General features: G+C 40.9%; 1 protein-coding gene across 1 annotated transcript in view; it reads left to right on the top strand.

The window, feature by feature from the left end:
* The window catches only part of APPL2 (adaptor protein, phosphotyrosine interaction, PH domain and leucine zipper containing 2), a 35567-nt gene that overhangs the window by 556 nt on the left and 21412 nt on the right, over window positions 1–13599 (top strand). Inside the window, exon 2 of the mRNA XM_014963750.1 lies at window positions 4729–4827. Coding sequence (XP_014819236.1) covers window positions 4729–4827 — 99 coding nt within the window. The remainder of the gene's footprint in view (window positions 1–4728; window positions 4828–13599) is intronic.

Raw genomic sequence — 13599 nt, 5'->3', positions numbered from 1 at the left:
GGGCGTCGGCGGGGGTTGCGGGAGGGGAGGGCAGGGCGGCGGGCGGAGAAGTGGGTCAGGGTGAGTTGGCCTGCGGGAGCCGTCGGGCGGCGGGGATGGTGTGAAGCGGGTGAGCGGCGCCCGTGTGTGTGGCGTCGGGGGGAGGTTTTGGCCTCTTACGGGGTGTCTTGTCAGGGAAAACCGGGCTGTGTCTGCTCCTGGGGGGTCTCTGGAGAAGAAGGCTGCACCCCAGCGCGGGGTGTGAGGGGGCCGGGGCATGGCAGTCTTTCTCCTCGCCTCCCTCGGAGTGACCCTTCCTTCACTGTCCCATCTGGGTGTTCGCTGGGTGTCTGTAAGGGTTGCCCTGGAGAGGTGAGGTGTGCCGGGGAAGGTTTGGTGGGCATGGCTTGGTACCCTGGCTTCCTCCGAGGTCCCCAAGGGCAAGGCGGACCGAGGTGCTGTGAGTCACCTGGCCGCGGTGACAGGAGTGGGCTGAAGGAATGTCACGGCCAGCGTGCCTGCTCCTCCCTGCTCCTGGTGAGGGTGGCAGTTCAGATACAGGGGCGTCCCGTGAGGATTGATGAGGTGAGGTGGATCTCACTGAAGATGACCTCCTTCTGAAGGAGTCTGAGAAACGAGGACAGGCGGTTGCTGCTCTTTTCCTTCCCAACCCCTGCAGGCAGAGGAAAATGTTTCCCCCGTCGCCCCTGTGTTATGCCCGTCCCCTGCAGAAGTCACCCCAAGGACTGTGGAAACCCCAGAGCGAAGAACACACCATGTCGTGATGTTTTTGGGGGGCAGAGAAGTACGAGGCCCCGGGAGCTGGGAAAAGAGGATGGAAGGAGGGAAGTTTGGGTGGAAGAGAGAAGTAAGGGGAAGGGGAGAGTGGAAATTTCGCAGAGGGGTGTGGGAAGATGCACTTGAAGACAAAGTTTGGTGCAGACAGCAATAAAAAAGTAATTGGTGAAGCAGGGAAAGAAAAAGGGAGGGCAAGGTGGATCAGCGTGGATCCTGCTCCCAAGTAGCCCTGTGTTCTAATCCTAACTCATCTGCTGATGGATCAGGAGGAGTAATGAATAGGTAAGCAGTGGAGCAGATTGCTGAAAGGTACTGGAGAGTCTGTCATGAGGCATTGTAAAGAAGATTGGACATGCACCTGTCAGGACTTAATGACTCTTGGGGCTCTTCTTGATCACCTCTTCTTATTCTGGTTTTCCGTGATTCCATGAAATCCCATCCTAGTAAGAATGATTTTCATCATCTGTTTGATATGGCATATGTGGAATCTCCATCCTTGTAGATTTTCAAAACTCGACTGGAAAAAGTGTTGAGTAACCTGATGTAAGAGTCAGCCCTGCCTTGAGCAGGGGTTGGGCAAGGTGACATGCAGAGTTCCTTGCCAGCCTGAACTGTTCTGTGTTCCACAGTTTACCAAAATGTGCTAGCTTTATTATGAGCAGTTCCTAAGGTTTTTAGTATTAACCTCCCCATTGCATTCTGGAGCTGAAGAACTTGATGCGCAGTGTAGGTGAACTCATTTACCTCTTCAGTCAACACTTCCTTCAATGATTAAAAATGTAACAGCGACCGAAAGCAACTGAACAATGCACTGAATTGAATTTGGAGGTCTTCATCTTTCTTCTGACCTGAAATGAAGGCTGTTGACATCTCCTTTGCAATTACTGGAAATACCAGGATGTGCATAAACCCAAGTATTTGCAGGATGTTTTGGCTTGATTTGGTCATTACTTTTTGTTCAAGTCGCACAACTTTGGGAGAGAGGGGCATTGTTTAATTTTTATAATGGCCCAGCATTGCTAAAATGTATTTTTTCATGCAAGGACATGCGTGTGTGTGTGTTTCAGTCTTTTATATTTTTATTACTTTTTTGGGGGGGAAGAACTTTAGACTCATGGTGCAACAGGGTCCCTCTGTGAGCTGGGTGCTACAAAATCAAAGCAAAAATGCAGTCTCTGTCCCACAGAACACACAATGTAGTAGCTGGTGGGATCATTTACTTCTGTGTAAAGTGACCTGATTCTCCTCTAGCCAGTGCAGTCACTTAGAGCAATGCAAAGGGATGGTAAAATGAGGATATAACTTCACTTTCTATAAACTGTGGGAAGTATGTAAATTACGGACAAGACAGAAGAGAATTAGGCCAAAGTTATTTCTTCATCAGTTTTCTGAAACTTGATTTCTCTCTCCCCAGCAATGTAGTACTTTTGTCTTGATTTGTTTCCAAGCACTGGCTGAAAAAGACCATAAGAAGTGTCTTGATTTTGAAGTGTTTGGCCACGAAATAGGAGAGAAATTTACGCAAGCAGTCATGCTAAAACCAGGGGAACAACTTATGTGAGACTAGAAAATTTTTTTCAGTGTTTTCAGAAAGCCGAGATAATGGTGCTATTAATGAGGCCTCCTAAATGTTAGCGTAATATTTGGATTACTGATTTATTTCAGCAGCATTAGCTGCTATTCCAGAATTTGTCAAAACAGCAACAATGAAAATATACACATGCTGGTATTTTGTTGCAGTGATTTAAAATGGTGTTCTTAAATATAACAGTTTCCAAGAATAACTTCCAAACTGCTTGAATCATTTATTGTTTTTATTATTTTTGAACAATATGCTAATAACTGAGGCCAAGGCTTTTAGAAATTATTTCCCAGAGCTGTTCTACCTCAGCCCATATTTAGACATCTGAAAAACTAAACCTGCAAAAATTGAGAAAGATTTAGGAATGTAGCTGATGTTCCTGTGTTTGGAAACCTTTTCCAGTGTGCAGAAACGTGTGATTCGTAGCCTACTTCAGGCAATTTCTTTTCAACTTTTTAGTCTTGGCTTGAGATTTGTCTTGATAAACACTGTGACAAGTTTTATAATTTCTGCCTTGCCTAGATATTTTTTTTAATCATCTTCATACCCTGTGCGTTTCACATGATGCTGTAACACAAAACAAGGAAGATAAGCACTGTATAGATAGAAGATTGCTGACATCAGTTTTGCTTATTTTAATGCATTATTGAAGATAAAACGTTTACAACCAGATATTTTTTAAATGCAATATGTTTTCAATTACTGAAATAATAGCTTATTGTGGAAAACTCAAAATCATGCCACTGTCCTTGTAGGGAAGTTCAGCAGAAAGGACCTTTATAAGTTTGGGTTCTTGGTATCCATTTCATTGACTTGGCCTTCTTTTCATTCTTTGGGTTTTATGTTGTCTTTATTTGAAAACAGTACTTAGTATTACATATCTCCTTACATGCTAAGATCTCAAACTAGTTTCCCAAATGCATTGACTGCCAGAGTCTTTAAGGTAGGAAGTATTGTAGCAGCTTAGCACCTTAGCAGACGGAAACATTGAAAGCTTTAGTGTTACTCAAGGTACAGAAGTACTCCCATGCAATGTCTGGAACAGAACCCAAGTACTGACTCCCAAGTCATGTACCTTAACTGCTGAGCAACACTAATTTCTGGCTTAGGTACTTCTTGACAGAGATGAAATGATAGTTAATCTCAAGCCAGGGTTTTTGAAGAATGCTGGCTTTGAGTTTTTCAGGACAAACATAAAGTCTGGGCAGAGGGTTTTGCAGAGAAGAATAAATGCCTTGGGGAAATACATGTGCCTTCTGTTAAAATAGTGGAGCAACTTAAAACTATCTTAAATCTTTGAAATACATTTTCCAGATTTGAACCTGGATACTTCAGGTACATTAGACGTTCCTGTAATAACTTGCTTTGTTACAGGACTGATGTGATTATGAAGGTACTGGAGTTTATATGTGCCCCACATGTAAGCAGGTGAAACTGATTAATGTCATATAAATTAGCTGTACAGATGGAAAGACATTGCCAGTTAGCATCAAATAGATTGGATTTACAAAGTTGAGACTAAGGATGGATTGTGACTTTGTTAAAGGGACAGTCTTCCATCTTTCATTATTGTCTTGATCTAGAAAATTCTGGAGCTCAGCATTATTCTGAGATATCTTTGTTTCCTATCTCAGGAGTTGTGACAGTAACATAATTCTTTGTTCCCAATGATTCCACCAAAACAAACCAAGGGAATTCATGTCTTTAAGATAACAGAAGTCATTTTGCTCCTTTTCCCCCGTTTGCTGACAAGGATGAGCTATCAGAATGGAGAAAGTACGGGGTATCTCTGAGTGGGTGTATACTTCTCTGCCTGTTGTTGTAGATGAACACGCAGTTGTTTGGTCCCATTACGTCAGCTAGCTTTGGCAGTGGCCCTTTAAGAGTTGCTCAAGACAGTTGAGAGTGAATAATACTCTGTAAATTATCTCATGGGAAGGGGTGCTTTTAATACAGTCAGACATTAGAGAAGTAAAGTGAGCAAGCAGTGGTGTTTGACCCAGAGTCCTTAACGTGGTTTGGATTACTGTAGTCAGCGGGCAGATATTCAGGATTTTTTACATTCCTGATTATGTTGGAGGGAATGTCTATTAGTTAGAACAAAAGACTGGGAGTCAGGATTTGACCATAGCATTTTGCATATTTGCATATCACTTTGCTTCCTTATTCCTCAGTTTCCCTATCCATAAGAGAAGAACTAATTTCTACATGTTTTGAGTTTCTGAATAAACAGAATCATGCGAAGTTAAAGGCTTATTATTTCGGATTTGATTTGTATTTTTTGCTACCATCTATTTACAGTCATGTATGATCGTTTTTAATATTTTCTCTCGGGACTAAAGCCATTTGCTTTTTTTCTTTTATTGAAGACTCGGTCTTTACTCAGCGTATTTGAAGAAGATGCAGGAACCCTTACTGACTATACAAACCAGTTGCTTCAGGCAATGCAACGAGTCTATGGTGCTCAGGTAATTTTTCATTTGTGTTTCTTTTGTTCAATGTGCAATAGAAGATGAATTGCTATTACGATGCTGTTATTTACATGAAACTTGCCAAGTACCTGCACCTCTTGTGGTTTAAGAGAAGTTGTGGGTGTTTTCCATCTGATATCTCAGCCCCTTCCCGCCTTTGATGTTGAGAAAAGTCATATGCATGAAAAAAAATCTTACCTGCTTTGTCTGTCTCCAGACAGTAAAAGAAAAATTGTGGTATGTCCTCACTTTATGGTACATTGGAAGGCCAGCCTTGACAAAATTGCTTGCCTAAATGTAGACACAATACACAGATAGGTATCTATGCTGACTTTAGGCATCTAACTTGGATGCTGTGACTCACCTTTTAGCAGGAACTGTCTATGTCCATTGATTACAGAGAGAATGTACACTTTGAGTCATACCGAAGTTGAGTACCTAAAGTAGTTAATGTGAAAAATATTGGAGCAGGAGCGGAAAAAAATAACGCTTTCTAAAGCACTTACATGACCTAGATGACTAAATCCCTTTGAAAGTGAAATTTATAGGGTAAATCACATCCAATGCTTTGGAAAATATTATTATAAATCTGAGTGATTTTCAGTGAAGCTAGGATTCCCATGTGTATGAAACTAGGTATTTCACAATACCATATCTAGGTCTTTAAAGACACACACAGTATCTCACGGAAGGTTGGCAAGTATTTATGTAAGTTAGATACCCAAGTTCCTTAGAAACAACAGCTTTTCTTTTCTCAAACGAGTAAATCAAAGGACACCAAGAGAGGAGGAGAATGGCATTCTGAATTTACTGGAAGACTGAATGCCTGATTCTTATGCTATCAGGAATCAGTTCAGCTATAGAAATACTGCAAGTGTATGTTGATTTGGTGGGATTGCTCTCTCTGGGTCACTGATAGTATGACTTGGAAGAAAGCCATCTACCTAGGATCTAGCTACCTACACGTGGAAGATCCAGCTTTGGAGAGCTTCAAAGTCTTCACATCCTGGATCCTATGCAAATGCAGAGCAATCAGAGGCTTACAGCACAGCTCGCACAATACAGTACGTAGGCAGGAGCTGGAGAGGTGACATGAAATCAGCACTCAAAGTCAGGGATGGGCATTTTGGTAGAGTCACTGAGCTTTTAAGAGTAGCAAGAGAATGGGCACGTTGGGTGGTAGAAATCTGAGACCAAAGGCAATCGGGGGACAAATACAGCTTGATTATTAAACGTCCAGCTTGTGGACTACATGTCCCTTTGCCTGGCTGATGCCTTTTTAGGATGGCATTTTTAGGAAGTGGTTACTCTGGCCTGTGATTCATGAAAAAATGCTTTGTCTGCTTTTGTTTGCCTCTTCCCTTCCATCTCGGTTTTTAGCCTTCTCCATTTCTGCTGCCCCACAGTTATGACATTTCCTCTTTCTTCTCACTGTCTCAGCGCATTTACCCATCTGTACTGTGCACTACCCCTGAGTCTACTTCGTTTTCCCCGCACCTCTTGGCCACTTTCTTCCTGCACACTTCCTGCTTTAGTTTGATCTAAATATTCAGTCGCTTCTGAATATTGGATACTGTTCCTTGAAATAGCTCATCAGATGTTTGATGCCATTTTGAGATGGAAGGTGCATAGCAGTGGTTTAAAGTCAGGCTTTTTAAGGATGTGGAGGAGGGTCCCCTGCTCTGCCACTGCCTTGGGAAAATTCAGGTTTAGTGGCCAGTGTTAGGGACTTTACAAAAGACATTGGCTCAATATTTAGCGTTCTTAGTCTTTCTGCTTCTGCCATTTAATTCCTTGGGAATCACTGTGTGTTGTGACTTCAGTTTGTGTTCTGGGGATCCATTAGTGGCAAAAGAATGACACAGCAGTAACAAGAAAGCATAAGTAGATCATAGTAATTACATTTTTATTCTATTTGTGCTTTAAAAATTCTTGATATTTTGGCATGAGACCTAAAAGAACACACTAAAATTGGGGCAAAATTCTGTTTTTTAAATAAAAATTCATGGAAATAATTGATTCAGCCATACACGGTGGTTAGTTACCAAGAGAATGTTCCTGTTTTATAAGCTAACGTTAATTTCTGACTAGTTTTACTGAGATTTGCAAATATTAAGATATCCTTTTAAGGAACTGCTCCTGAATATTTCAGAGGATGACATGCTTTCTGACTGAATGCACCCTTAATTTTTGAGAGGCATACCCATTATTGTAAAACTATATGATTGCAGTTGCTATAGAAAGAAGTGTAATGCTGAATTGCCCATTAAACATGAATGAACACTTAAAAATCAACGTGTAGTATTTCTTTGCTGCCTAATCACAACTTGAGAGAAAAACAACTTCTGCTGGTGTGTTGTTAAAAGCATTGTCTGGGCCTCAGTAGCAGCATATTAGGAAGTGCTACCAACCCTTTTCATTTTGAGAGGGAATGAGATCTAGTAGAGTGTAAAATGGAGAATAGGGAGAAGCCAGGTTCTGAATTTGCCTTTCCCGACTTAAATTTTGTCTTTGCAAAGGCATTGTCATCCCCTGCTCTGTTTTCCTTACCTGTAAAATGGGAATTACAGTTACTGACCTACTTTGAAGCAATGACACAAGTTCTGTTTGCACAGCCTTAAAAACGGCTGGAATCACAGTCATGGCAGTCAGACAAAACAGCAGTGAGTTTTACCAGTCCCTGGTATTGAAAAATCAGAGCTTGTGCCCCCTCAAAACAGTTAGGACAGTTTTAAAAACGTAAATGTTGTTTTCTTCCTAATGACATTCTGAACTTTAAAATTTCCCAGATGTGTCTCAACCATATTTTAAAAATTTTCTGGAGAAGTTTACTACAAGTTTGGTGTTTCTTGTGATGAAAACTCAGATTTTCATGTAATTCAAACCACTGTAGCTTGTGATCAAATAACAATAGTTGGTGGTTCTGAATGGATGCAGTGCAAACTCTCAGGGGAGTAGCAATTAGTACCAACTGCAAGTTGTTAATTATCCATGTGAATATATGCATATATTCGTCCCAGACCACTGCTTTGTGTGCAGAGCAGCAGTAAGTTTGTAAATTGACAACTCAAGCTGCTTTTAAACACTTGGATCAGTGCATTTGGAAAGAATGTGAGAAAGATAGAAATATTTGCCCAGGGTTTTTTTTTTAAAAAAACTTAGAAAAGTAGGAACCTTTTTGAACACCATTTCATTTCATTATTTCATTTCATTTCATTATTTCATTTCAATTTCATTTCATTTTTCCCATTAAGCTATAGATTTTGGCTAGGGGGTGGGTACCTACCCTCTCAGACTTCTGTCAAGCAGTTCTTAATTTTGCATACCTGTAACTTTTGTAGTGACTGTAGGAAGGTTATTGGGGTGAAGCCCATCCCAATGAATGCACCCAATAGAGGACGTAGACGGACCTTTGAAAGGACTTGAAACTGCTTTTGTCCCAAGAGTGGAAGGATGGATCTGCAGCATCCTGTCACAGGGTGGAGGCGTTGCAGGATGTTGCAGTAGATATTTGTCCCAGCCACGCAGAGCCACTTGGTGTGGAAGGGCCCACAACACTAGGCTGTGGCTGGGTGAGGTACCGCTAGCAGATTGATTGCCTTGGGTGCAAGGCCTTCAACGTGTGACAAGCCCCTGGTTGATGTGCAGGATCAGGACAGTGCTCTCGCCTCTTTGGACACCCACAGCAGATGTGATAGGGTGGTGACTATTTTACATATGGAGTTCTTTAGTGAAAAAGAGGTAGCGATGCTACAAGGCAGATGCAATGTATGATGGCATGATCTAGGAGTGAGGTTTGGTTGATCTGGCAAGCCCATGTGTGTAAATATAGTGAAGCATTTTTATATTTCTTCATCAAATAAACCACATCCCTGTGAGTACATACTGTACTTCCTACTGTAGTTCTCCCATCTGTGCTGTGGTACCCTGAAGTTGTTATCACGTTAGTGGTCTTATAGAGGTCTCATAGTTATTCCTCCTTGCAAGCAAGCTCTGATGATGCATCTGGAATTACTGCTGTCTGATTTCTGTGAATGATGTGTTCATCATTCTGGACATTTGGTTACCTGAGCAACATGTAATGCAGGAAGTTAGAAAATTTCGTTTGCTTAAGTTGCACTCTGAGGCTCTTGCAATGGTGTATGAGCAAAGCGTGCCCAGTTTACATTCCTGACTTCTCACTGCTATAGCTAATTATGTTTTCAGAGCTTTACTGTCATCTCTGGTTCTTCATCATGCCACAAAAATGGCTTAGCTGGGATCTTCACTTGAAACAAAATGCCATTTAGAAACTCAGGAGACTGTTGTGTTTCTACTCGCTATTAGAAGGGATAAACAGTTAAGCAGGTTAGAGGAAAGTAAGATGCAGTATTTTGTCGTTGGAAAGAGGTTTCATCACATCATTCCTGACAAATCTGTCTAGATACTAAGAGCAGTGATGGCAGAAGAGGAATAAAAAGAAACCCATGTTGTCTTTATCAGTATATCCAGAGAGAGAACAGGATGTGAATTGTGAACTGTAATTCTGTTCAGCGTCAGTGTCTCTGAGCGGTTGTCCTGTGATTCCAGAGTCACACGGGCAAAGCAGCAGCAACCTCTGGGGCTCACTGCCTTTTTACATCCAGACTCTTAAGGAAACTCTTGACAATTACGGAATAGTCTTGGGTTATATGTACCACATTACATGGGTATTGGGACAATTTGTATCTCCCCAGGGGTATTTTAGGTAGTGCTTTATACCAGTGTTATTTCTCTCCCTGATTTCATGGCACCTCATGTCTGCATTTTTCACCAGTGCTGCTTGTTTCATCTCCCTTGAGTTCACTAGGCCATAACTCGGTAGATAGGTACCAAGCTCAGGGCATGCACCAATTTTCATATTCATTATGTTGCATAGCTAACCCCAAGTGTTCAGAATTCTTAAACTAGTTCTTGCTAAACTAACAAGTGAGCACTGAAACAGTTTTTCTTTTAATTGCTTTATTTTCGTGTCTGATGCAACAAACCCTCAGATGCCTTTTCAAATGATAAGACTTTTTTTCCCCAAAAGCCTTTTGAAATAATGAAGTTTAAGTTAGTGTTTTGTAAACTTTCAGTTCCACATACAGAAGCTTCAGTAGAGCATTAGGTAGGACAAACACTTGCAATAAATTACAGTTGTCAACAATGACTTCTGTGAAATAGGACATATATTATTGTTCCATATTCATTGTAAGTTCGCATCATATACCTTTGCACTTCCTGAGGCATATTCACCATATGTTGCTAACAGAGGTAAGCAGAGCATTATCACATGAGAACTAACGTATTTACAAAGCCATGGGAGTTGTTTTTAATACTGCCTATGAAATTGGAGTTGTCACAGTGCCCAGAAGCAAGTTAACATTGTGCTAAGCAGCATCTGGAGATTTGAGTACTACAGGGAGGCATAAATGTATGGATGCCCTGCTGATAGTAATTGTTCTGCGAGAAACTGAAGAGATTCTGTCCCTGTTGAACTAGCCAGCCTACTGTAACTGCTTTTGCTGTTTTACAGCAGAGTTTTGACTAGTGTCTTCTATTTCTTGAAGCTATTAGATGATCCTTAGCTGAACCGTTTGCATTTATGAGGACCAAATGCCATGTTGTGAATCAGCAGCAGGACAAGCCATATGTTACCCTCATCTTGTAAAGTGCTGGGCAGCCTGAGCACCCTGGTGAGGCTTAGCTTCTCTCACCCAAGGTTCAGGTTTCCAAGCTATTTAATATGCAAACCTAAGCCTGTAGGACTGTAACATTTACTAGACTGCTGGAGGAGAACTCTATTTTTTATGAAGATGACATGCACATGTAGACAGAGCTGCATAAAACTTGTATCAAGACCCAGTTCTTTGGTACAGTTCTTGTGCTGTGCCTAGTTTTGAAGGTAAATGTGTTTCCCTAGTTCTGAAAAGATGAGAAGGCTGCAACGTGCCTCTCCCTTCAACTACTTACCTGTTTTTTTTTCTCATTTATGAGGCATTAAGCTTTCCCAGATGTAAGCTGAATTTTATTACCTGTCATTCTGCACATATAGGGTGCATGAATCAATACCTTTACTAGCATCTTGCTTGTTTACATGAAGAAGCTTTTGGTAGTTCTCTGTGCTGGTTGCTTGCAGAGTTTTAAAAATGCCAGCTTTAGCTGGAGTAGGAAAGTAGCTTTGCAGAAAGCTTCATTATATTGGGATTGAATTGGACATGCTGGAATAACTCTCTATCTTTAGAAGTTAATTTATAGCTCAACTTAATCCTTTACATGCCCTCAAATCTGGAGTCTATTAGATGACTGTCTATAGAAGTATCTTCTGACTTCAGTGTATTAGCCCTCAGAGTTTATTTTGGAAAAATACAAAAAGAGAGCCTAAGAAGGGATGGACTGTATCACTAGTGGTAAATAGTTAATGGCATGGAGCTTTTATTACAAATGGGTTAAAGAGAAGTCATACTGTCTTCTGATGGTACGAACAGCTTGGTGAATAAAGGTGATAATGAAGAAGGTGGAATCAACCCAGAAAAATCACATGCCTTTGCTTTGGCACTAGATTAGAAATAACAGTTGGACATTTTCTTGCTGACTTATTTGAAGGCAGAGTGAGGTACTGAAATAACTTGGGAATTAAACAATGGTTTTTAATCTGTTTTTTTTTTTTTTTTTTTTTTTGTAATACTTAGAATAAATACATTTAGGCAGAAAACAGCGTAACGTATTTCACATTGTGACTACATTTGCTCCCTGCCCCCCCCCCTTTTTTTTTTTTTTTTTAATAATTTTTTTTTTTTTTTTTTTTTTTTTTTTTCATTTCTGGCAGATTAATGCTAGATTCAAGACACCACTTCCATTACGTTATCTATGTGAACTGGTATTAGTGAACTTATAAAAATCTTTTCCTAGGGCTAGCATGCACTAGCATGCAGGCCAAGGGTAAAAAAGAAAAAAAAGTCAGCACATCTTTAATCATAACTGATTGCTTGGTACCTATTTGCTTACAGTCCTTTTTTCTTTCCCTCCAGTATACATTTTACATTAATGCTGCAATGATGTTTTCACTGCTAAGTAAAATCATCTAATGAAAATGAATGTATTTGCAAGGCCCAATACTGGGCAATTTTGCCTTCATTTAGGATACTTTGATTTCTGGTCAGGATTTTGTTGGGTTTCTGCCTGATTCATCATCTCATCAATAGCTCTCCCATGCCAGAAATGCTTGGTGAATTCTGAAATGTCAAAGTAATGTGGAAGGGATGTGAGCAGGCAGTCAAGATTGTGTAGTAGCTTTTCTTTTGCTGTAATATACTGAATTTTGGTCACTTCAGGATGAAAGAAGTGCATGCTGCTGTATTCCATGGGAAAATGTCTCGGAAATAGATTAAAACCTGTTAAAATGATTTGCCTGGATTTAGTGGATATGTCAATTGAAGTAATGCAAATAACTTTTAAGTCTTGAGACTGATTAGTACCGGGAGCCGGGGAGGGGGGGGGGGAGGATTAAACCAAACTTTCCCAGATTAGTGTGTTTAGCAATGCAGCATTACCACTAGGTCAGCAGAGCACTTTGCTGCTTCCTGTACCTTATGCAATGTGACTTTGTTTCAGTTTGCTAGGTTAATGTGATTTGTTTGCAACTGTTGGGGGTGGGAGGTGTGTGTGTTTGGTTGTTAGGGTTTTTTCCCTAGTGATAAAATGAATCATTTAGGACCTCTAAGGGGAACAAAGTCTGGCAGAGGTTGGTGGGGAGGATGAAGGACCCAGGATTAACTCTTCCACATGGTCAGGGATTGAGTAACAAGTTTCTGGTGTTCTGACACAAAGTACTGAGCCTATGAGAGAAAAGTGTGACCTGGCGTCAGTGGGATACCAGTGATGTGTGGAACTGTTCTTCCACAAATTTGCCCAAAATCTCAAAGTAAATTTTATGTCAGGCCCTTCAATCAATTTATGCTGTACCCGGAGCAGCACGCCATGAATGTCTGTTTGGGGTCTATATGTGGATGTTGTCACCTGTTCGTATACTTGATATGATGTTAATTTACACCCCTTTGAGCCCCTCATGGTTTATGTATTCCCTCATTTTCCTGTCACGTTCTGGGAACTGCTCTTGGGGAGTGGTGATCACTCGAAGATGCTTCTTCCACACACCACTTTACATTGCCCATCCTCAAACTGGCCCACACAAATGAGTAACTCTGTGTTACTCATTGGATATTGGGTGAGGAAACTGAAGATCTGGTAGGCTCTAAAAACTGATCACTCGAAGATGCTTCTTCCACACACCTCTTTACATTGCCCGTCCTCAAACTGGCCCACACAGATGAGTAACTCTTTGTTACTCATTGGATATTGGGTGAGGAAACTGAAGATCTGGTAGGCTCTAAAAACCAGACTGGTAGAAGCTTTGAGGGTGGCTAACACAAAGGAATAGGGCAGCAGCCTGTTATTCTGAAGCTTCTTTTAGTCTTAGCAAGTTTAAGCCAGCAGCATTTATTTTCCAAGTTCAGAACAGAACACATAGCTGCAGACTTTGCAGGAATAAGTGAACTGAAACAAAAAAGGGGGAAAAAAAGAGGCATGTTTCTAACAGTTTATTTCAAAAGATTTCTCTCGCCCTGACCCAACTGTACCACTGACAGATGGCATCACAGTTGCTGTGTGAAGACTAAGTCTTCTTGCAGCTCTTACTCAGCTCTATCTTTGAGGTTGTGTTTATGAAAAAGATCCTAGAACCTCTGCTTCTTTTTGTAATCTTAAATA

The sequence above is a fragment of the Calidris pugnax genome, unplaced genomic scaffold, assembly GCF_001431845.1.
Source record: "Calidris pugnax isolate Ruff unplaced genomic scaffold, ASM143184v1 scaffold44, whole genome shotgun sequence".
NCBI lineage: Eukaryota > Metazoa > Chordata > Aves > Charadriiformes > Scolopacidae > Calidris > Calidris pugnax.
The sequence above is the reverse complement of the archived record's forward strand: the minus strand, read 5'-3'. Positions and strand labels throughout refer to the sequence as shown.